Source organism: Gallus gallus, chromosome 3 (genome assembly GCF_016699485.2).
Source record: "Gallus gallus isolate bGalGal1 chromosome 3, bGalGal1.mat.broiler.GRCg7b, whole genome shotgun sequence".
Lineage (NCBI taxonomy): Eukaryota > Metazoa > Chordata > Aves > Galliformes > Phasianidae > Gallus > Gallus gallus.
The window spans coordinates 28,566,772-28,592,406 of NC_052534.1; the positions used below are offsets into that span (position 1 = coordinate 28,566,772).

General features: G+C 39.1%; 1 protein-coding gene across 15 annotated transcripts in view; it reads right to left on the reverse strand.

Annotated features, from left to right (window-relative positions):
• The window catches only part of DAAM2 (dishevelled associated activator of morphogenesis 2), a 207,324-nt gene that overhangs the window by 145,637 nt on the left and 36,052 nt on the right, over positions 1 to 25,635 (reverse strand). For 10 of the 15 annotated variants that reach the window (XM_040697625.2, XM_046938816.1, NM_001396527.1 and 7 more), the window contains one exon: positions 24,009 to 24,152. The exons of the other annotated variants lie outside the window; for them this stretch is intronic. In XM_040697625.2, coding sequence (XP_040553559.1) covers positions 24,009 to 24,152 — 144 coding nt within the window. The remainder of the gene's footprint in view (positions 1 to 24,008; positions 24,153 to 25,635) is intronic. 15 annotated transcript variants of the gene reach the window in all.

The window sequence follows — 25,635 nt, forward strand, 5'->3', positions numbered from 1 at the left end:
GAATCAGAATTAAATAAAAACTAAAAGACCACTCAACTGACTCATTAAGGATTCATAAAGGGACTATTTATCAGGAAGAAGAGCAATATGACAAGGGGTAACAACTTTAAAAAAGGGTAGATTTAAATTGGATATTGGGAAGAAAGCCTTCACTATGAAGTTGGTGAAGTACTGGAACAGGTTGCCCAGAGAAGCTGTGGATGCTTGATCCCAAGAAGTGCTCAAGGCCAGGCTGGATGGGGCTTCAGGCAGCCTGGTCTAGAGCAATGTATCCCTGACTGTGACAGGGGGATTGGAAGTGAGTAACTGTTAAGGTACCTGCCAACCCAAGTCTATGATTCTGTAATTATCAATTCAGATTTTATCCTCTATCTGAATGTGATGCATTCTTTTTTTTTTTTTTTTCCTCCAGTGATTTGTTGGTTGGGTATTTTATACTGCTTCAGCTTTATCAGCATTTTCTTTTGCATTTTCTGTTCACGTGGAATTGTACCCATGTTACTATAATTTTTAATTGTACAACTGGAGCTGAATAAGCAGACTTATTAAGCTTTTTATATTTCGTATTTTGATTTCCAACTACTAGTCTTTAAATCTAGACCACTGATATTTATGCAAAACAGTCTTCTATGCTGCCAACCTCTACTGACTTACTTCTAAGCTTCCTTCATAGATTTCCTGGTTAACATTAACAATTGACCATAGTTCTTCATGTTTCTGAAATGTCAAGGTGCATAGAGGGTATGGATACACATAGGAATTGAGGTACAGAAAGAGGCTTTTTATGCAGTGTCAAAACAAGGAAATGTGAAGGCAGACCTCTGAGTATGATTAGTGTTAGTTTTTTTGTTTATTTTGGTGGTTTGGTTTTTTTTTTTGTTTTTTTTTTTTTTTAATTCACTTGCTATATGAGGAATAGTGGTTATTTCTAGCTTAATTAAAGGTCTGACTGTGGCACATGAAGCCATAGCCTGCTAACTTTAACTTCAGTTTCTTGAGTAACAGCATTGAGGAATCACAGCAGCCATTTGTTGAGACTGTCTAAACTCACTTAGCAATCAGGTTACTCACACAGGTGGCTAGTGTTCTCTAGTTCACAACACCACAGCTTCACTGCCACTGATTTCTGAGCTACCTAACTTAAAGTTAGCTCAAGTATGATCTGTGTACATCATCTGTTTACTACGCTCAACAGCAATGTAATACACTACATTGGTAAGTTGCTATTGCTTTCCCTAACTTCATTTTAGTGTTAGCTGATATGCATGTTAATAGTTAGAGACAGCAAGAGAGTATAAGGTATTAGTGGTATTATTATTATATAGTACTGTGTTAATAGTGACACAATTCATTTCTGTTGCTTCTTTAAGAAGCAACACTTAATTTCACAGAGAAGTGCTGTTGCACCAAATTATCTGCAACATAAACACTAATCTTATGCTTCCGTGTTTAGATCATCAAACCTTGTAAATTTATCAATGCAAGTGATGTTCTCTGTGGGACAGAGTACTAATGCTTCTCAGACATTGTATTACAAATGGTCTCAGAATCAAAAGTGCATACTAACAGATAAGTCTTTCTCAAAAGCTGATGTGGTATTTTCTTCCTATGCAAGAAAATCCATAGTATTTCTCTACGTGGAAGGTTAAAATAGGAGGCCTGAATGCACAAATAGATAAACCTAAGTAGGGCAATAGGTAATGAGGAAGAAAAAAATAAGAAAAGTAGGAATAGAAGACTAATCAAAGCTAAAAATGGAGAGGTCATATTTTAAGGCCCAATCTGAAGGTTAAGTGTGGAAAAGCAAAAAATCACAAGCCATTCAAGTTCAGTTTAAACATAGTCCCAAGAGAAAAACAGAGCACTTAAAGCAAAGAGTGAGACTAAAGACATAAGACAAACCATTAAGTCAGGATGGGAAGGATCAATCAGGAGCAGACAAAAATGAAGCTCAAGAGATAACAATCCAAGAAAGAAAAAAAAAAAGTACAGATGAATATGACAGAATTCAGATTTAATTCTGAGAATGCTGTGGAACTGCTTAGAAGGAGAGATCTCAAAAAGCCTTCCACCATTTGGCAAAGAATCTGATATCTATGACACTCAGCCCAGCCAAGAGCAGCTCAAGACAAAAATGCAATAGAGATAAGACAATGTCTGTGACATGAGAAGGGGAAAATATAGTTCAAGATTTTTTGAGGCAAGAGAGGTGAGGATGCTTCAAATAAAACTTAAGTCCACAGAAATTGAATGATCAAATTCAAAGGTCTGCCTGGACCACTTCTAGATACTCTGCATATCACTTCCATCAACTGGTCAGGTGAAAAATAAAAAAAAAAAAAAGAACAAGAAAATAGTAACACTGTTACGCAGGGAGATTCATGGAAACTTGTTTTATATATATATATTTATTTTTATATATATATTTATATCTATATCTATAGATACATAGATATAAGGATAACAAAAAACAAGAATAATATTTTAAGCACCTTTAAAGTTTTATTTGGGGCAGTTCAGATGCCTAAAGTTCTAGCTAAGGTGGACAGTGAAAGGTAGAAAAAACATAGTCCTGAACAGCATGATTTGGGGAGGTTTGGCAACTGTTCATTAACTTTGTATATCTCAACATCTGCATGTGTTTACATACACGTATGTATACCTGTGTATTCATCCATGGTAAAAGTGAGGAAGAGTGAAAATTTTCCATGAAGTGACTTTAATCTCCAAACAAACATATAATCTTACTGTTACATGTAGGGAGGGACTGGCATGGATGGATTTTATTCCTTCTATTTAGCAAAGGAGCTTTTAAAATCATTCACCATTTCTATCATTCTATTATATTCTTTTCATACGAAAGACTCTGAACAGTTCAGTTGATTAAGTCCACCAGTTTAAGCTTATCCGTTCTTACAGAGAAAGAGACAAACACATTGCTGAGACTGACAAGTTTGAAAGCAGACTTCCAAGTTTATGTAAGTACCACATGCATCTACCACACATAGGACCAAGATGACCAACCGACTTTGATATAAATCTAGTCCCAAAACAGATTACATAAGATTAAATCTCACTCACTGAGAAATGATTCTCAGAAAAGCCAAAGTAAGGATGCTGGCACCAAACCTGATGATGTCTGGATCTCAGAATAGTTAGGTGATTCACTGAAATTAAACAGCAAATCAGTCTTAGAATCACACGCACTCTTCCATACTACGCAAACAAGCACAGAAATTACATTTAACAACCCAAGAATGAATAGACAGTGCAGTAATGCATAGTTTCTTCTGCAAGCTGACTTGGAAAGGCGAGACTGGAGTACCATCATGATCTTGTCTGTGGAAGATAACGTGTTCATAATTAAATTATGATTATGTTAAAACAGGAAGGAAAGAAGAGGAGCTGCTTCGGGGGCTGTTCAAAGGAACGAGGAAGGAATTACTTTTTTTTTTTTTTTCCTTCCTACCTTACATTGGTCCTGGAGATCTCACTAAAAGAGGCACTTACTTATTTGTAAGAAAGAGTAAAGTACCGTAAACTTTCACTTTCCAGTTACAGAACACACCCAGAACTGGACAATGTTCAGGCAGGGTGGGAAGGGTATAGTTCATGTTGATAAAGAAAAACAAACAGTAAACACTGCCCAGAAAGTGACACTGCAGCCTGCCTCAGGAAAGCAGAACTCCATTTAAAACCACTTAAAAAGGACACTCTCTACAAATTAAGGCTTGGTAATGAGGAAAAAAAAAAAAAAAGATCAGAGGCAAAACTATTTGCTGATTATGAGAGAACTTAATTAAGTAAATTGCATCCATCTGCACAATGTTGAAATGGCAACGTTTGTTTCCAGAATTACCAATATTCTTACTTCACAGTAAACATAAAAATAATGTCTAGTCTAAAGTCAGTTTCATAACAATGTTTTCTATGTATAGCTTGAATCATTATCTCATGTATTAAGCAGACATCGCAAGCTTGCATTTCCACATATTTTCAAGCAAAAGCAAGGCATGAATGCCAGACTTGCATAATTGATTGAAAAGATGGTAATCTTGAAACAGATGAACTTCAATCTTACATAACAAAAAGTCAGTGGCAAAGCAGCAAATCATATCAGTAGAACCACATTTTGGCAAGCTTGGTTTGACCTATAATTATTTCTTTGCCCACCATTAACAGATGTAGTCCATATCCCATCAAACTGTAAAATTCAGTTGTGTTTTAGAGGAAAATCCTTATGTAGGACATGTTAAAGTATTGCATAAAATCTGCAAGGAGACTTTCCCTGCCTCCACATCTGATAATAGCTCTGTCCCAAACTCATTACTGAATACTGTCAATTCAGTCAAGGGAAACCCTGACTTTTACATGAGAAACACATTAAATGCCTCTGGTGTTGTTACCAGGAAGCATGACTGAACAGACCAGTCAGCTGCACACAAATCTTCCATGAATAAATATCAGACACAATGAGAAAAGAAAGCAAGAAGGGCATGGACAAGAACATCTAAGGAAAAGGCTCTTTTTCAGAACAGCGGGAGAGAATTCACTTGGAAACTAAATTTCAGGCTGCTAACATCATAGTGGGAAAAAAGTCACTCCAAAAAAACAATGCTACTAAAAACATCACATCACCAAAACTCCTTTTAATAATGAAACTCTCATAATACACATTTTCAACTACTTATGTAGGCCTTTAAGCTTCAAGCACTACATCTTGATATGGCGAATGAAGATGTTTGATAACAACCCACAAAGATCTTGTTCAGGCTACATCAAGGCAACACATCAAGAGGTTGATGGCCCAAAAATCTTCCATTATATGAGAACCTCATGAATTAAAATGTATGGATATTCTGGTCTGAGCAGAAAGCACTTTCTGCTCAAGTTGTTGATGAAATTGCCTATTGCAGTGATTTTGAAATCTCCCCTTTCCCTAGCATTAGTATTTTCATATGCCCAGGATACTTCAAGTATACCTTTTTTCCTGGAAATGCTTCCTTGCTGGAGAAAAGAATGTTGGTGTCTTCTTTTTGTTTTCTGCATGAGTAACAACCAAGAGCTGTGGACAAAGAACTAAGCTTCATATGCAAGTGAGTGTTACAGTAACATGCGCAGTGTATCAAAGATGTACATACTTACTGAGAAAGTAAAGAAAACACAGGAGGAATGCCCAGCATCAGGCCCTCAAAGTTTTAATCCACTCAAGTGTATTCAATAACACATCTGCCTGGGAGCATGGAAGGCAATAGCAGGGAATGGAATTTTCTCATCCCTGGAAGCTCAATCCATCAATTTGATTCCTTCTATGGACATTACACTTATTTCTGGCTTTGCCTGTCCTACGTGAACTCTGGGATTCTGCAGGGAGAAAGTACAACTAATCTTGACAAAGTAACTCTAATAAAAATCTCCAGCAAGGAATTCTCTTCTGAATTCTGTCACACATTTGCAATGAGGGAGCACACATACGGTATAGTACAAGGAATGTCACTTCTCTTCCATCTTAGGAGACATATATTCATATAGTGCAATCAAAGCATATCCTCCAATTCCAGAAACTGAAATATTTTTTAACTGGTCTGTTTTTTTGTATTAGCAGGATCGATCTTTACCTTTCAGATCTTATAAATGAAGAAAGAACTAACAAGAGACTGCCAGGGCTGCCAGGGTAGGCTGACTTCCAGAACAACTCCAGCTAACTCCATGCAGTCTATGCTGGCACTGACTGAAGCCGTATTTTACCTTAGATTCTTCCTGCTGGAGATCATTGAGATGGAAATGAAAAGAAAGACTGATTCTGCTTGTTAGTACATAATCAAACAAAGCCAACTTTAAATGTATTTGCTTATGGTCATCAGCATTTCAGGCAATGAGTGATAAGTTGTTTAAATGCTGAGGGAGAGGAACAGGAATTATTTAGAATTACTATTTGGTGAACAAGCCCCAAATGCTCTTTGGCACCAGACCTGCACACCATCATTCCAGGAGTATTCCAGAGCTATATTACTTGGTAAACTCCTGTCAAAGAGGGAATGCAAGTACAGCACAATGCAACAAGCTGCTGTAGCTGTGTGTGCATACCTCTGAACCACAGGAGTAGTAGAGACAATAAAACAGTGCCCTGTTTATAGAAGAAAATGGCTTGAGTATATTTAACCTAGCTGCAGTCCTGCTGAATTTTAAGAATATATTGCAACACCTTTTTTACTGGAACATGATTGCTCTACATAGAGCTGGGAGATAAATCTTTTTTCCTCTTTTTGAATCAGGAAAATTAATTCCTTCATTAATCAAACATAATTTCTCAACACAGGAAAAGACAAAATTCACTACTGTATTCAGAAGGGCTCAGAATCACCACATTCGCCTTACAACAATGGATACAAACCAAACGCCATTATTCTCCCACTTAGCTAGCATCTATCCTAACCCAGGGATCAGATACTATGTTTTGGCTCTCCCTCTGCTCCAGCCTTGGTCCTCGTGCCCAAAAATTACACCCTTAATCTCAGAAAGTTTGACTGAGATTGGTACTTTCCTGCAAAAAGTCCTGATTTTGATATGCACTCTTTGTTAAATAAAAAGCTATCTCTTATGAGACATCAAGCCCTAATCATATCATCTTAAAATCAGTAGCGTGCTAAATGGACTAAAAAAGTTTCTTCTATGGCGTTTTAGGGACTTAAAGGAACTTTATGAACAGTGCCACTAAGCACTCAGACAAGTTCCAAGCCCACTGCTCAGAAAGCAAGCTGCCTGGGAACATGACAAGGTCGTAGCAAACCATACTGAGTTCTCTCTCTCCTCCATGCCTGCCCCTCAACTGCAGCATAGCGTGGGATCCTGACAGCAGGAGGTTCCCACTATGGGCCTTTGGCTTCAGCTCTCTGTTGGGCCCAGGACTGCTCTTCTCAGGACTCCCGATGCACTCTGAAGAAGCAAGATTCCAGGCATTCATCTGGGGCTCTGGGAGTCGCTCGCCTCATTCCTTCTGAGGAAAACGGCTGGAAGTTTGCCCTCTAAATCTCATCTGTGGACTGCATTCCCTCTGAAAGTTTTATTAGCTTGCTCATTTTAAACTGAATTTTACAGAGGGTTGAGAGGGCTGGAATGGATGAAAGAACTGGATCAATACCTTTGCCTATCCCAGGATAAGGAAGATTCTCAGCCACAACTCACTCTTCATGAAGATCATATGAAAGCTCTTTTTAAAAACACAAAAAAAAATGCAGGTCACTTTCTCCTTCCTTCCATCTCATTCTCCTGATTCCAGAGTTAACATAAATTATCCTATTCTCTGCCTCTAGCAAAATGTGAGTGGTCACCTTTTTCTGCTTTTGTGTATCTGAGAGCTGACAAAAAAGACCAAAAAGCTCCCAGAACTGTAGAATTTGTCAAACCAAACTACAGCGACACTGATAATAATGAGAACAGCAAAAAGAAACAATATTTATTATATACATTTCTTAGGGAAAAAGATGGAGAGAAAGTTAAGAATGCTCAGATCACAGGAAGACTATAAAAAAAAAGAAAAAAAAGGAAGAGCTATTAGAGACCAACCTTGGCACAAAACCCAATGGGCATGAACTGGCCACGAACAAGTTTAATTTGGAAATCAGAAGCAGACTTCTAAACACCAGAGGAGTGAGGTTCTTGAATGGTTTCCCAGCAGGAAAAGAAAGAGCAAAAGCCATTTCATTTTGAGGCAGAGATTGAAAAATTTACAAAGGGAATCCCACAACACAGTTTTCTGCAATTACAGAAAGCCATACTCTATGATTTAGAAGATCTTTTTCAGTCTTGTATACCTCATCTTCAATTGAGTCAAGGCAGGAAAAATAATAGTAAAATAAAGAGAGGTGTTAAAATCAAACCAAAATATTATCAGGTCAGTTAGTACAAGGGTAAATGCATGGGCATTTTTGGAACTGAATTTATTCACCTCTTGGAATTTCAGTATTTTCAGGTAAAATTTTGGATCACAGGGGAAGACTGAATTAGAACTGAACTTCTGTATAACTATGATCACTTGCAAAGAACACCATGGATATGAAATGTTTCACCTATCTTGTAATCGTTATACTAGACTGCAAGAAGTTATCTTCACAGACCTATTTCCAGAGGTGACATCTGTCAAAGTAACCATTAAAGAGTGTAGAGTGAGAATCTTAGAACATTTAGGAAGAACCTTAGATAAACAAAGAAGCTGAGGGAGGTCATCCTGCTCCTATCCTCTGTGCTGTTGAGACCTCACCTGGAGTACTTTGTACAAGATGTGGCATCCTCAGTACAGTAGAGACACGAACCTGTTAGAGGGAGTTGAGAGGAGGGCCACAAATGTCATCCAAGGAATAAAACACCTCCCCTATGAGAACAGGCTGAGAAAGCTGAGAATTGGATCTGTTCAGCCTGGAGAAGAGAAGGCTCTGAGCAGACCTGAGAGCGGCCTTTCAGTATCTAAAGGGGGGGCTGTAACAAAGAATGGGGTAGACTCTTTAGGAGGGTTTGTTGTGGCAGGACAAGGGGAAATGGTTTCAAACTAAAAGACATTTCAATTGGATATAAAGAAAAAGGATTTGTTTGTTTACAGAAAGGGTGGTGAGGCATTGGAACAGACTGCCCAGAGACGTGGCAGATGCCCTGTCCTCAGAGACGATCAAGGGTCAGACTGAACTGGGCTCTGAGCACCCTGATCCAGCTTGTAGGTATCCCTGTTCATTGCAGGGGAGTTGGACAAGGTAGCCTTCAAGGATCCCTTCTAATTCAAACAATTCTATAAGTCACAGTTGGGAAACATGCAGATGGGTATAGAAATGATCATCTGTCTTATTCCAGACTTGCCTGAAATTTTGCTGGAAGGAGGGCTCTGAAACTATTAGAGAGAGTTAGCAGGGAGAAATCTTCACATTCTATTTCTAGATTGAAAAACCCAGGATAATATAGCTCTGTTCTACACATGGAAGAAACAACAGAGCACATAAAGCTGCAAAAGCATGAAAAATATCATATTGTAACATAAGAATTCACGTGTGAACTCCCCCACAACACATCAAACATGAGGTATTCACTGATTCCCACAAATGGAGTCAGTGTTGATCTATAAGCTGCAGCTCTGTATTACACATTTCAGTTTTATGCATTTAAGCCAGACAAACATTCCCAAGGGATTGAAAGAACCCGCTACAGTGAGTTGTGGTTCTATTTTGGATCATATCACAGCCTAACAAATCACAGTTTCAGACACTGGGATAAGGGGCTCAATAAACGAAGTAGCATGATAACTTCATGTATATCCCTTCCACACATATAGCCATGAGTAGAATCAAATCCACATAGTGCCTTCCAAACTGTACAACTCCAAAGCAGTGATCAGTCTCATAATGACATATATCCATTCAGCATTATTCATATAAGTGTATATTCTTATATAGACAGTTTACTACACATTGTCTTGCAGCAGTAGCTATCTAGCCCTGTCCACACATACCAAAACTGTTTATCAGATCTGATCTCTCATATTTAAGGAAGCAGAAAAGACCACAATGTTTTGTTGGTTTTTTTGGTGGTTTTTTTTTTTTTTTTTGTTTTGTTTTTTTTAATGCAGAAATTTATTCTGGTACTTTTGGTTTGTTCCAGTGGTTTTTCAGTTGTGATCCATACAAAGTAGTGCTCAAAAAAAAGAGCATCACTAGAACTATTTGGCAACTCAGTAGTTCCCTATGACTACAGGAAATTTGAGTGCTGAGAATGATGCCCTGGTCCATTGTTAGTCTAACATGTTTGAATCAGAGTGTTTTCTAAATTAAGTCCTTATAAAAATCAATAACTTCAAGGCTGGATTGGAAACTCAGCTATGATGCAAGTATCCTGTATCAGAGTTCCATCCTGGTGATCTTTGATTCCCAGAGAATTAAGTTTACAACATAACAGTGCATCTCACAGCAACCTGTGCAGACCAGCAAATCTTACTGAAGTACAGAAAGTCTTCTGTAAACACTGAATGAAGATGAGAGGCAAGACTTTAAAAGGACAGTTCAAACATTGCCAGGGTACAAGAATCTACATTTTCATAAAGACTTTTGCACATTGGGTGTGTGATTATTTATGTCATTTGGTTGCCTTCTCAAGCTGACAAGCTGAAAGTGGAACTCTGAGCTATTTGGACTGTCTGGGCCTTGGGACATGAAGAAGATCAAAGTGGCAAGCAGGAGCTCAAGTCTTCAAATCCTAGCAGTCACACTTCTTGTTCTCTCTATATTTATTGTTGTGCTCTAAGTTAAAGCCCTGCAGAAGTTGCCTTTTTCCATCTAGTTAAGGTGTATTTAAAGCATAAATGAAACAGACCAAAAGAACCTGGCTGGAGTACATTTTCATTTATTCATTTTAATTTCACCTATGAGGAATGCACAAGTCTATCACCTTAAGAGTGACATTGGATGGATAGCACAAGCATATTATTGACTGGAACGTAACATCACTAGAACTTCTTTGGGGGTATTTTCTTAAGAAGAAAAATGATTGAAATAAGTAAACCCCTGAACAGCTTCCAACCCAAACACTGTACAGTATTAGGTGATGAAAGACCAGTTAGGAAAATGAACAAAAAAAAATGGGATGTTGGAACTCCCTAGCCAAATTTCACTCTATAACCTGAGTACAGTGTAATTAAAAAATAAACAACACAAAGAACAAAAAAAAAAAAAAAAAACACAGCTTTCATTAAAAAACATATGCTTTTACAACCAAGAACTCTTTAGACAGAAATATTTTTCCTCTCCCTACACGTGCACCCCCCCCCCCCCCAAAGAGGATGATTAAAGGGCAATTAAATTCAAGGGGGAAAAAAAAGGGAACAAGATATATACACACATGAAAATATGTTTGTGTAATGTTTTCAAATAGTATCTTCTTTAATACAACATCCTGCCAAAAGTTTATTCTGTGGTAAAGTTATTACACATCCTTCTAGGTACTAGCACAACCTTTGTGCCGCTGTCACTTACAGTCCTTTTATCCCACCTTCAATCTGAAAGAAAACTATTAAAGCTCACATTCTTTGACTTCTAAATGATCTAAATGCAAAAGCCCACATGCAACTTTCCAAAGGGTCTCTGTGTCAGGCAAGGAACACAGAGCCTAAAAGCTCAGGATTCGTGTAATGCAAGCAGAATACTGAAAAACTGTATAAGATTACTGAATGATTCAGAGGGCTTGTAACATAATACAGTATGCCCTTCCACCAGGTCCCTAGCCTGAATCCATTCTTTACAGCAAACAAAAATCATTCCCATTTGACAGCTACTCTGGTGATATTAATTGATGGAGACTTTCCTAATAACTGAGCAAGTCTGCCATGGTTTTATTTGTCCCTTGAAACAAAAGGGATGGTTGCTAGTAATCTGACAATGCAGAGAAAGAAAAAAACAAAAGTTGAACAGAAAGATGTTGAACTTCAGTTTTGATCCTCTGTTGACCAAACCACAAAGCTAAAGAGCAGCATCAGGGAAGCCACAGTTCAAGGCATCACTTTGTTCTGCAACTGAACAAAGACACTGTAGCCTTCCAGGGCTGTCAGCTTAGCACCTTTCAGCACTACTAAATTATTAGTTTTTTCCTCCTTAAAATGAAAATAATAGAAGTTGAAATCATCAGTGAAGCCATCAAGACTTTTTGAATTAATCCTCCTTCTTACCGGGATCCACACTTAAGAGGTCAATACAGATGCCAAAAGATAATTATCCACAGCTCCCAGTGTACCCTTCTGTTAAGAAAATCCAGATTCCTGCTTTCTAGCACATACAAATTGGACACATTTCATTTACTCGCTGTTTATTTTACTAATGTATCAAATTGCCAGAAAAGTTTTGTTTACCTAGCAGTGGATAAAATTCATACTTTTGAATGTTTTCTTCCTAAATAAATTCATAAATAATCCCAATTTCGATGCAAACACTGAAGCTTTCATTTGGCTTGGTTCTGTTTCAACTACAATAAAATTAAGAAAGGAAAAAATACTCCTCTAAATCTCTCCTGTATCACTATGTTCTGTACCCAAAAATGTATAATGCACACACTGCTGTCAAAGACAGAAGCTAGCAATGCAAGAGCGAAGCACTGCTGTATGCATGCACATACATGGAAACACACACAGTATTTATAAAATTGCTGCTGTAAGGCATTTGGAGTTTATTTTTTTAATTAACTGAAAATGATAACATGGGAGCTTTTCATCTGGCATGAGCTTAGGTTTTATCAGCTGCTGAAAAAGATTCTCTTGGACAAATGAAATTGTAGTGTTTCTTCAAGTACTTTCTGTGGATTTCAGAATAAACAGAGCCTATATGATGATGCCAGCTAACAGACAGATGTAAATAAAGTTATAGGCTAGGATACATTTATAAAGAGGTTGCAGAACTGGACACATGGTTTGGGCAGTACATCATAGAGGCTAAACCACAGAATGCCCTGTTGCTGCTTTAACTCCAGCACAAATGAGAAGCACTAGGAAGGGCAGTTGCAAAGACTGCCTTTAGCCTCCCTGCTGCACATCAATATTGCATTATACACCACATGGTATAAAGGACAATTCATTAATTGCTGATCCTTCTGTCCATCCACATTTCAGCAATTCCCATTTAGATCAGTTTAAAACCTCCAAAAGAATAATTTGACAAGAAGATAAGCTGCAGTTCCCAAGCATAAAACAGACACTGTTTTATGCTGCTTTCACTGTTTTCAGTGAAGACACTGAAAAGCACAACACATGCTAAGTAACAGCATTGCCAGCTGCCACTTTGTCTTTTCTTCTCATATGGGACCTTTACAATCCATAGTCTTTTTAAATTATCTGATTATTAAAAAAAAAAAAGGAAGAAGGATCTCAGCAGTCCCTAGGAGTCTAGAAATTCATGACTCTTTTTCTCTACTTCATGCTGCAAAACACATCAACTTGATTCATTCTTTTGCTAAGCGCTCAGAAGATTATTTCACGGCTTTCAGGGCGTAACAAAGAGAAAAAAAAAAGAGATTTTGCCATTGCTTTGATTTACTGGTTGGCAAGGTCAGTACACTGTTTAAATGTGATTATTTAATGACATATTAGGTCACTACCATGTTTTTGCAAGCATAATTAAACTGGTAGAGAGACTAAAAGTTTTTGAAAGCTTTCTTGTTCATTGCATTTGACATTTAAGAAATAATCTCTCAATAACGGATTGTTGTGATTTAACCTAGCAGGCAGCTAAACACCACACAGCCATTCATTCAGCTCCCCCGCTCCAAGTGGGATTTTGGGAGAGAATCAACTACACAATTGCTTACCACTCACTGACTGATGCCCAGCCAGCCCCCAAGCAGCAGCCGCCCCTGTATCCCAGCCAAATTCCCCTGGTTTTATTGTTCAGAATGATACTGCATGGTATGGGACATCCCTGTGGCCACTTAGGGTCATCTGTGCAGGCTGTATTCCTCCCTATCTTCCTGGCTGGCAGGGTGGCACTAGTAGCAAAAAAGTCCTCAACTTAATATAAACACTGTTCAGCAACAACTAAAACATCAGTGTGTTACCAACATTGTTTTTCTCCTAAATCCAAAGCATGGTAGGCATTATTAAGAAAATTATCCCTATCTCAGTTGAAATCACAATACAGATTGAGATTGAAGAAGAATTTTTAAAAAAGAACTTTGGATCTACCAGGGAAAAAAAAAAAAAAAAGGCAAATCAAACAAAGGAAAAGGTAAGCTGAGTCATTAACAGTTTTAGATAGGAGATGATAGCCATACAGATGTGAAGATGAAAATTAATTCCTTAGAAAAAGCTCACGCTCACAAGCATCACAGATCTGATGGAGTCTGAAAGTCTAAGGGAAGACAGAATCACCCTTTGAGAAAGGATTTCACATTAAGCATCTTTAATTAGACTATGACAATGTGCTCAATGCTGAGTTAACAAGAACATGAAGATCAGCAAAACGATGACCAAAACTAGTAATATTAGAAAATGAACTGTCAGCAATTTGTTGACTAATCATGAGTCTTGCGCTGGCTAGACTAACTCAGCACTGTTACTGTCAACGTAAGCAAGTAGTAGACAAACACTCCAATGGCAGACAGAATTCATAGCACTGCCAACATCACAACAATCTACTGGTGGGCAAGAAGAGCAGTCTCTACCAAAGAAAAAAGCTATTAAAGGCATCTGTTTCTTTAATTTGGCATAGATATACATGTGGATTTTCATCACATTTTAAATCTTACAAATACATGTCAAATTAAGCTAATATTTGGAAGGCTCTAGCGGAGTTAATTGTATGACCCCAGCACCACCCTCTGACACTTACAGACTGGATTCTCAGGTGCAATGCAGGAACGTTACTCCCAAAGCAATACCACCTGTTTATTTCCACAGAAACTACAACAAACGCAAAAGGGACAATAACACTACTTGATAGAGCAAATTCTCAGCTAAAAATGCTACTTTTCAACAGTCACCACCATTAGCTATGCATTTTTACCAGCATGAAGAACCTGCATGCCGCTTGTAAACATTTGCACCAGTGGAAGTGACCCACTGTCACTCTCAACACTGCTGAAACATATCACTCACTGCCTCACTGGGCTCACATCCACTGTTTGGTCTCCAGAAATGTGCAGCAAGTGCCAACGAATGTCAATGGGTGCAATTTTTTCTGCATGGAGGAGCTCAACACCTTTGCTTCATACATACTTCCATCTCAGACAACATTCTGTCAGACTGCCAGGTGTCACACAGCAACAAAACATAATGGCGCATTGGTGGGAAGATCCAACCTCTCTGTCATACTACCAACATCCACCTCTGACATTATGGGCCAAGAGAATACATGAGGCATTACTTTTGTAGCAGACCTTGTAACACAAAGAAAAGCACTCGGGAGAAAAATAAAATACATCCTGAAGTGAAGTTTCAAAGAGCACAGTAAAAATGGAATGGTACCAGTCACATCAAACTGTCCATTCTGTGCATAAAATACAAATTTTAACAGGAAAGAATAGGCAAGTAGAAAAACTATACTTCAGAATGGAAATCAGTTCAAGGACGATACCAAACAGGCCATGCTGAACAACAGAACAGAGGGGAGATGCAGCTGATAAGACCTCAGCTGAACATCAATGACTGTGGAGATAACTTGCTTTCAATGAATAAAAAAGCCTCCTACCAAGAGAAACATCTGCTAGTGTCTAAGGTTTCTCAGAGCGCCTGACAGCTCTATCGGTATTCTCAGAAACCTTGCTCCACTGCCAAGGGGTGTGTCACGTCCTTCACAGTGGGAGGGGTACAGCTGACTAATCCCATCAAGTAGTCCTCTCGAAGGAATGCAAGAGAGAAAAGATTCCTCAGTACATCAGTCAGACATCTCACTAATTCCTGGTAGTTCAGAGACATCCTGAAAGAGAGAAATTTCTCCCTTGATCCAGTAAATCATTTCAAAGGGCCATTCATACCTGTAGTGAACAATGAAGAATATAATGTTTTTTTTTTTTTTCCTGTGATGAGCTACTAATACCACAAGGATACACTGCCTCAAAATAACTGTTTAACAGCCCTTTGCATATAAGGAAGTTGTCTTTTTTCACTCACTCCACTGATTCAGTTGATGTAGTAGCAGTCTAAGTTCTTCATTGAGGTGTAATGACTGGGAGTCTGAATGACTGGAATCCATGTGGTCATTTCAGTTCCTTTAATCTGCTTTGTTCAGCATGCTTTATATTAAGGACTCAAACCTGCAAATCTTTCCACTCCACTGCAAGCGATTGTTAAGTAACAGGAATAAAGCCAGACAGAAACATCTTGAGCCTTGAACGACAACCAAAGCCCCAGGTCATAACAGAAATGCCAAGTTCAAGTAGATGTTGCATGAGTCAGGAACTTGATAGCTCTGATCCTTCTCTATTCACAATAGAACTGCATTGGTTAAAACAATACCTGAATTCATTTTAAAGCCTTTTTTAAGGAGACCCAAATTTTTACTCCACAGAGCAGCACAGTATTATTATACTAACATCAGTATGCATATGCAAGTATCATACACAGAGATAAGGACAGTCTGTTACTGTATTCTCTAACTCTTCTCTATACGTAGCAAGGATATAGTGCAATTATCTTGCCTCCTGTCCTTGTAGCAGTACTGACAAATCTATGAAGAAGGCTGTATGTGAGCCTGAACATATGCTTTTACCTTTTCCAAACCACCTGGCACTACAAGGTTTAGCAATCAGGGTTTAGAAATCTTCATGTTCACCTTATAGATCTCTAACCACTGCAGTGCATTTATGCTGAATACAAAAGATGTTTCTATGTTAGATGGTTAGTTCATTGAATTGCTCAGGTTGGAAAAGACCTTTAAAGATCATCGAGTCCAACCGCAGCCTAACCATACTACCCTAACTCTAACAACCCTCCGCTAAATCACATCCCTGAGCACCACATCCAAATGGTTTTTAAACACATCCAGGGATGGTGACTCCCCACCTCCCTGGGGAGCCTATTCCAGTGCTTAACAACCCTTTCTGTAAAGAAGTGTTTCCTGATATCCAACCTAAACTTACCCTGGCACAACTTGAGGCCATTTCCCCTCATCCTGTCACCTGCCACCAGTGAGAAGAGACCAACCCCGCCCTCACTGTAAGCACCTTTCAGATATTGGAAGAGAGCAATAAGGTCTCCCCTCAGCCTCCTTTTCCCCAGACTAAACAGCACCAGTTCCTTCAGTCTCTCCTCATAGGGCATATTCTCCAAACCCTTCACAAGCCTTGTTGCCCTCCTCAGTCTGTTTGATTAACACTGAGTGTCACCACTTAAAACACAAGCAAAACGCAAGCTCTTAAGGGAACAAAGTAAAAATTCCGACTGCTCTGACAGGATGTTACACACTATCGTTCTGTTCATATGTGAACAATTTCTGTTTTAATTGGGTAAAACATCTCCCTCCTCGATTTTTCACCGGCCTCTACCAGCTTCTCGGCTGCTCAGGGAAGACCGTGCCAGACGCAGCAGCACCGCCCTCTGCCCAGCGCAAAGGAAATTGCATGTAATGTCTGCTCGTCAGAGCTGCCAATGGCTTTAGCTAAACTCAAACATACATATGCAGCAGTCGCTCAGCAGTACTTTTGCATGAAGGTTTCCCCTGATAACATAGTTTTAAAGAAGATTCTTATTCCTGCCAAACCCATCTGACTGCATTTAAAGCTGTTTAAGACGAGATTTGCTTTTACTCAAACGACAAATCACTTCAAGCTTCAAAAAAGTCTTTCTTTTCTTTTACTTTTTCCTTCAAATCTCCCTCTTTAGTCCTGTCCACGAGAAAAGCCAATTACAACTCTTAGGAACTTTCTGCCCCCACCTCTACACAAACACATGCTGCTTTCCCCATCCCGGCTCCTGCAGTGTAGCGTCTGTGCAAAAAGAGAGCTTCAAAACAGGAGCACAAACGCTGACAAACACTGAAAGAGTTTTTTACATTTTTATTTTGCCTCCATGTTTTCCCAGCTGCTCTGCTTAGAAGACAAGGGAAAAAGAAAAAGAAAAGAAAAAAAAAAAACTAAAGAAGCGGCCTGCGAAAAGCATTACAAACCAAGAGACTGGAAAACTACAGCCCGAGGTGGAGGATGTGCCTTTCGTTTAGACTTACCAATTTCATCCAGCCGTATATTTTCCTACTCGCTTTTTACAGCGGCTGAGCTCAGTGCTCAGGAACGTCCATCCCGCGGCAGAGCAGAGCGCAGCGCCGCTCTCTCTCCCCCTCGCTGAATACTGCCGAGTGAGCGGGGCTGGGGCTGTGCGAGCGCTTCTCCGACCCCAGCCGAGAAACTGCTTCCCATTCCCAGCCCAGCTCCAGCGCCGGGGCTCTGGGAGGCAGGGCCGGCCCCTGCTACCGTGCTGCACTTTCTTAAAGGGACAAGCTCCGGCCTGGCAAGCACGGCTCAACCTTCAGTCAAGACTTTCGGGTGTTGCGATTTGGTTGTGGTTCACGGGGTTATTTCCTCTACACCCCTCCGCAACGCGGGTGGGCGTTCCCAATCCCCAGAGCCGCAGAGGCTGTGTGTTTCTGCAGCCCGTGGGGAGCCCCGTGGGATGCAGTGCCTCCCTCCGACCCCACAGCTCGTTGCGCTGAGTGCCCCAGCGCTGGTATTGGCAATGCCTTCTAGCAGCTCAGATCGTTTGGATTGCACGGAGAGGATATGACTTAATTAAAAGCCTTAATTTCCCAGGTTTTTGGTTTTGTTGTTGTTTTTTTCTCTCAGTCGTTCTTTAGATAGCTTAAACCAGCCTGTTTTCTTCTTTCTGACTTCACTTTCAACTCCATGTTATATTAATAGCTAGATGAATACGGGGGAGCTGTCTGCCTCGTGTGTCTTGCTGTCTGCAGTGGGAGAAACCACATTCCCTGTTAAACAGTAACTCTGAGTTTCAGAGATAGTAACACCATCTGCAAAATCTCTCCCTCTCTCTCTTTGTAATTCATGGAAATAGATGGTTTGCTCTCTGTGAGCATGAGTCGTTTTTCATTACAATAACTGAACGCTCGTGATGACAACACAAATCAACACATATCACAAAGCAAAGTCATATATACACAAATGCGTGTATATATCATGGCACAAGCAGAGAAAGCAAGTTACACAGGAAAAATATCACCTTCAGATCAGCAGGCCAAAGCAAACAGTGTGGAGACAAATCAGCACTGTCTTCCCTTTTCTGTCCTGACATACACCAATGCACAACAGTCACAGGATGGGTGCTTGCTGCTATCAACCCAATGTGATTTCATTTCTTTGATTGTACAGTGAAACGAGGTGGATAAAAGCAGAGAATGCAGCCCTTTCAATACTAAAGCTCCTTCACAAACAGGCCCAGCAGGTATCCTCTAATTGTAGATACATATACATACATTTTATGATGTAAGCAAATTAGTCATTTAGCCAGGCTACCAAATTATAATAATCTTCAGCATTAATAACCTTATATCAAACTATGGGGACCCATCAATGTTCTTCTGACATGAGCTATACTATGCTCTTGCATTTCTCAACATAGAATCCAGGAAAGTTTTATATGATTTACACATGCAAATCAGATAAAATCAGCAGATGAAGTCTTATGGTTGCCAGAGCCCCCTTCCATTCATATGTTTCTATTGGTCTATTAATCTTTGATTTCCACTCGCATATCACACCTCACATCTGCCTGCTACTTCTTTCATCTCATCCTCCAAGTCCCTGCTCTTTTATTCCCTCTCTTCCCCTTTTGCATGGTTTTTACCTTTCCCTTTCCCTTGCCATCTCTGCTTGAATGGCTTGGTACCCCCCTTTTCCCCTCTATTCCCTCAGTTTCTCATTGGAAAAAGAGAGATGAGAGAGGCAGAAGTGGTTAACTGTTTCCTTCTCTCACTTTCCCCATATCCTCCACTTCCAGCAGACAAGGATATGGAGCCAGAGACTGTACCCAGCTCCAGAGACTAGCATGCAGCAGCAGGCCAAGGTAGAAAGGTTAGTTAGGCTCATATTACCAAAACAATTTCCCTCACCTTAGCACAGTCTGCCATTTATTATGACACAGCATAGCCAATGTAAATGGCCTTTGTCTTGCTCATTAGTTAAAAGTTAACAAAACTAACTCATTTTAAGGCAAAGCTCATGAACCAGCTGACGTCTCAGCTAAGGTTCATCTGATATGTTCAAAATAGGCAGAGCCTGCCTACAGGAAGGCGCAGTAAGGCACTGCAGCAGATGGGGATCTGAACAGCTAAGACCAATGATGGAAAGAAAATGGGTCTTGTGGGAAGCTAAAGTGGTGCTCCATCACTCTGCAAACACAAAACAAGAACGTGCAAAACACCAGAATGTACCCAGCAGGAAACAGCTTGTGTCATTGGGCCAGAATGATCAAATCACTATAAATGTGAAGATAAATTAAGAGTATCTGCTCTTCCTTACATATGTTGTTCCTTAGAGCTCTTACAAACCCTTGTGAAAGCCATCCCCCCTCTCACCACAGCATCTGGATGTTCCATTGACAGAGCATTGTCTAATGGTTACAGCACAACTCCTGGTTTCTATTACTGGCTGCAGGAGAAATGTGTGGTATATTAAACAAAATAAAGACACAGCATTCAAAATCTGCTGCACGCTTCGACATTTAGTCAGTAGTACATTAAACTAGATAAATCATTGATTCTTTCTGTGACTATTTCTCCAACAACAGAAAAGTACATTAGATTGGGTGTTATACAATTCAATGCTTGTATTAATAACAGCCTGGGATGAAAGCTGCCAGAGAAGTCAGCTTTTTATTAGTACATACTGAACTGCAGATACTTCCCTGAAAAGTGTTGCAGTTTGCAAAAAGGTTTGGTTCTGCAGAGTAATCCTCTTCCTTCAGAGGTGACCTTTGATAGAAACTGTTTTGGTGCGTTCAGCTTGTAGGATACAACAAAACCAGAAGCTACAAGAAAAAGTGATGTTTCTCTTTCTGAGCAGCGTATGACATAAGGTCTACACCTCAGGACTGTACAAATATACTTAAACAGGCAGCTCCTTTAGAATTTAGGAATAAGACCATCAAAGAGAATACCTGCTTCTTTCTAAAAACATTTTTAGACTCTAACCACCCCAAAACCTATAGTATTATCTATGTAATTCTAGAATAAACACCATGGGTGAAGTCTATGATGCCAACTGACAACATCAAATCAAAAACCTCCCCATATTTTCTTTTTTTTCTCATGATTTTCATTTTTCTCTCATGTGAAAGAAATCAGTCCCAAAATGCAGATATGCATGTCATCAAAGTCACATCTAATTGCTACAAAATGGAAGAAGCAAATGTGTCAAATATTTAGGTGCATTCAAACAAAGTCCTTTTAGGGTCCTACAAGGAGTGAATAGACAAGAGGAGAGGGACGTACAAACCAAAATTGGTTATGTGCTTTTCAAAAGCAGGTTTCTTATAGAATGTAGAAGCAAAAGCTTCTGTGAGATGCTGTTCCACCTCTGAAGATTCAAACTGTTTGTTTGATCCATTGTCAAAAGGACGTGGGTATATTAATCTAAAAACAAAAGTGCCCATTGTGAGCAGTGACCAAGTGCCAGGCTGCCTGCTCCATCTGACAATGGGTTTAAACACCATGGGTCTGTGAGCTAGGCAGCATTCCATGCCTGACACCACCACTCAGTGCAGATACAGAGTCAAAGTCTTCTGCTTTGTCACCACAGGCTAAAGAATTAGCAAGACTTTCATACCCTCCATACAGAAGTTGTTTCAGTGTGTTTCTCAGTCTCTGAAATACCACACAGTAACTAGAGCATCTCTTTAGTGTACCATGCAAAGCAATATTATGCAGAGTTTTTGTTTGTTTGTATGTTGGTTTAGTTTTTTGTGTGTTTTTTTTTGTTGTTGTTGTTCTGTTTTGTTTGTTTGTTTGGGTTTATTTGTTTGTTTTGGGGGGCAGTATTTCAGGCAGCTTTTACTTTGGTTGACTTCTGGTTAGCACAAAACCAGAGTGAAAAAGTAATGGCTATCTTCAAACTGTCCATTTCTTTGTGGATCAAGGTACATTAAGATTCTGATGCCAACTTAGAACGACCTTGAGGTTTTGTAAATGACAATTAGCTACTCATGGGTCTTGAAACAGCTTTTTAGCAGACAGAGAGCTTCAGTTAAACATCCTTTTCTTTACAATACTGGTGATGGAGCTATTACACCACTCCTATTCCACCTAGAAAACTCACTCCCTTCAAAAGTCTGTTCAAGGTTGTCAGTTCTGTGTGCTTCTGAGACCTTTCTAACATCTCGGTGAAGAAAAGCAGCTGGGACAAGTCCAGGCTCCACCTATGATGCCAAGCAGGGAACATTTGCTTACTGTGTATTCGTTGCAGAAGAGCTAGAAGGATTATTTACAGTCAGCATGGCTTGCTAAGCTCTGATTATTCAATATTCTCTGAAGTTTACATGCAAACTAATTGGAAGCACTGATCCCTTAGTAAGAAGCTGAAATCAATTAGGAAGCCAGCTGACCACATTTCAGCAATTAATTGTAAATGGCATTTAGTTTCAGTACTTTATGGCCAAGCTCTTTATTCTGGCCTTGGAGGCTCTGGGTGTTTATTTTTCCTGTACTGCACCAATGTTAACCCACACTGATTTTCCTGGACATAACTTCCATCACAGAGAATCTGCCCTAATGCGTGACGCACACTTTCCTGGAGAACACTTGGCTTTCTTTACAGGAATTCCTGTATGTTTAGGAGTCCTGGAAATGGGACAACGTTTTAAGGAAACGTGGCTCCTTACTTTTATGCGAAAGATGCTGAATTGCTCTCTTGGAAATCTGCTTGGCAGTAATGGATGAAGGCTAGGGAGAAGAAAGCTGTAAGCCATTTTTGTTGAACTTGTCAAGACAGTGCAATTCAGTGGGAATGCAGAGCACCCATGCTCTACTGGAGTGCTAAGAGGTACATCTGTGATTACCAGCATGACTGAGAGTTGCTCTGGAAGCAAAAAATACAGTTTTCTACGTGAAGTGGTTGACTGGGACATAAAGAGGGGCACACCCAGATTCTGCAATATTTAATTCCATCATTGGCAGCCTGAGTCAGAAGAAGACTTGGTATATGCCAAGAAAGCAGTACATATTTAAGTAGGTACTGATCCTGATTATTTTTAAGAGTTATGTATGCAAAGACCAAGTAATTGTTTGTTCCTGAATCCTTGCACGTGCTAGAAAAGAAACTGGCCACCTAGAGAGATCCCATGAAATTGTTTTTCTAAAAGACTAAAAAGATGTAAAATGCTAATGTTTAAAAATTATGTCAGGTAAACATATTTCTCTTTAATGCATATTCATACACAGCTAGGAAACTGAAGCTGTGAGCAAAAGATCATACTTTGTTTTAGGTAAAAGAATGTGAAGTTTAGCAAATGTAATTTTCATGCATCAGCTAGCTGTGTGGTCATCTGTGTTCTTCTTATTTAAGATACCATCAATGATCACACCTCTGAAAACAACTGTTGAAGGGGTACCACTCAATTTGGCAGAAATGTGATTGAGTTTGAGCTCTGGCAACTGTTCCACCAGTCCTTATACTTCATATAAATAATATACATCCACACAAAACATACACCACCTTAATTCAAAAGCATTTACACTTTCATTGCACTCATGTAAATAGTGCTGCAGATCGTGAGGACTGAGAACTAGCTCACATGACTTCACAATATTTGTGATGTACAGTGGAAATATCACAGAAAAAAAAGTATCACAAAAAAAAAGCTATTTTTTTTTTTACTCTGTGATTGCTGCAAGCACTATGAGAGAAACAGAAAGGACTCTTAAAACGATGAGGTGTAATTAGACTTCATGCACAAAGTGAATGCACAAGTTCTCTTTCACAGGCTGAAGCCCTGAAGGATTCTAAATTGCACAGAGGAGGAAACATTAGGTTTTCTTTTAACTGTGGCCATTCTGGAAGAATAAAGGACCGAATAAGGAAGGAAAGAGAAAAATTAGAGCATAAAATCAAGAACGTTACTAGATTATCATTTCCCATATGCTTCCAATTCAGATTATAATTCTAGTCAAATCCAAGTTATCAAACTGACCTTCAAACTGGATGACAGCAGTTGTACTAACACTTGTAACAAAGCTTGGATACAAGCTCTGTTCTAATTTGTTTAAATGGTGACTGGGTGGAAAGGAGTGGGACATTACAATTTCAAAGCCATTGGGAGTTACGTTTCTTCTAAACACACCTAGATTATCAGTAATTAGGCACGGTAAAGCCCCTTTTGCCATAACCTTGCTCTGTGTTGAAGAACACCTCACAACAGGTGGAATACTCCTTTTGCCTTTTGAATGTAGGTAACATCATGAAAGCTTAAGAAAATAAAAAGTGATAACTAAAATCCGTTTCCCAGGATTTTTAGGATTTCCTCTCCCATGCCCCACATGAAATTCAGAACTAACCTGGATGATGTTCGTAGTTTCTGATTTGCTCTTCTCTCAGTGTTAAGTTCTCTGTATTCAGGTCCTCATCATGTAGGAATAGCCCACCTTTAGATGATTTAGTAGAGCTGATGTGACAGTACAGATGGTTTTCTGGAGAAACAACTACAAATAAAGAATTCCTTTTAGCTTTCTAATATTTCAGTATTTCTGCGATTTTCAAAAGAAATTACAGAAGAAATCTGTACACAAGTTCTCCTGCGGCCTCTGTTAACTTCAGTGAAAGGCTGATCTTCCAGTATTTCGATTAAATCACTTTGAAACCAGAGGGATTCTAACCACATGCATGACACTAAGCATAAGAAGATGCAGGCAGTGGGTACTACTCGTGCATGTAAAGGCAAGGAAGAACTTAAATGCTTATTTGCCAAACACTCAATAGTGCTTGCAGTATACTGCATAATCCAATCCAGAGCAAGTATCTCACATGTACCATTATATCTTCAGCAACAATTGCATCTGCACTATGGAAAAATTGTTGATTGGTTGCTCTACCCATTAATTTTAAGTATGTGGAAATGATCATAGGTTATCATTGTTAGAGAAAAAAATATATTCTGTGACTAGTGTATACAAAGATGGTTTTCAGCTGATACAGAACAATTGGTTCTGAAATCTCTCTATCAGCTGCTCTAGAGAAACAACTTCCAGGATTTAGGGCAGATCTATTATGAATTATTTACTTCAATCAGTCAGTTAATTTTCTTGTAATTAGGTTGTTTTTGGTTGTTGCTTCTTTTGTCTGTTTGCTTCATTTTAATTAAAGACAAATGATTGTGCTCCAAGACATCCCACAAGTGCTGCTGTACTGCCATTTTAGGAAATACCATTAAAGCAACATTATCCTAGTTTTCTTCCCATGGCATTTAACTAAGCTGTTTTAAGATAAACGTTATTAAAATGATCAGTTCCTCTGTGAGTGCATTAAGGTTATCCATAGAAACGGTAGTCTTTTGTTGATAATAGAAACACAGGGCCTTGTTTTCACTTAATTAACCCCATTTTCCATTGAAGTAACAAAATCAGTTTTAACACAGATCTATCAACATTGGGCAAAATCAGGATTTATTTATTTCTATATATGCTATTTTATTTATTTACTTTCTGTGTGAATTGGATACTAATGAAAGACGTCACATAAAAAACTCCAGGGAGTGAAGGCTGATACTCAATCTTGAATTATAAATAGCACTTGAAGTCATTCTATCTACCCTCCAGAAACCTCAATCTTTGCCACAATTCCTCATTTTTGCCCTGAATAACTTATTTTAAGAGGATGTAAGATAACATAACCCAAATAGTGCTTAGCCCCAATAATTGTGCCACTTGTGACTACAGTTATTGAGATGTTTTGACTCAGTCATGAGGGAAAAAATAGAATCACGGAGTAGCTGAGGTTGAAGGAGACCTCTGGCATTATCTATTCCAATATGACAAATCAAAGAAGAGGCAATGACAGCAGGCTCCTTAGAACACTATACAGTTGGGTTTTGAGTATCTCCATGCATGAAGCCTTCACAACCTGTACGGGCAAACTATTCTAATATTTGATTGGCCTCACAGTAAGAAGTGTTGCTACTGATGTTTT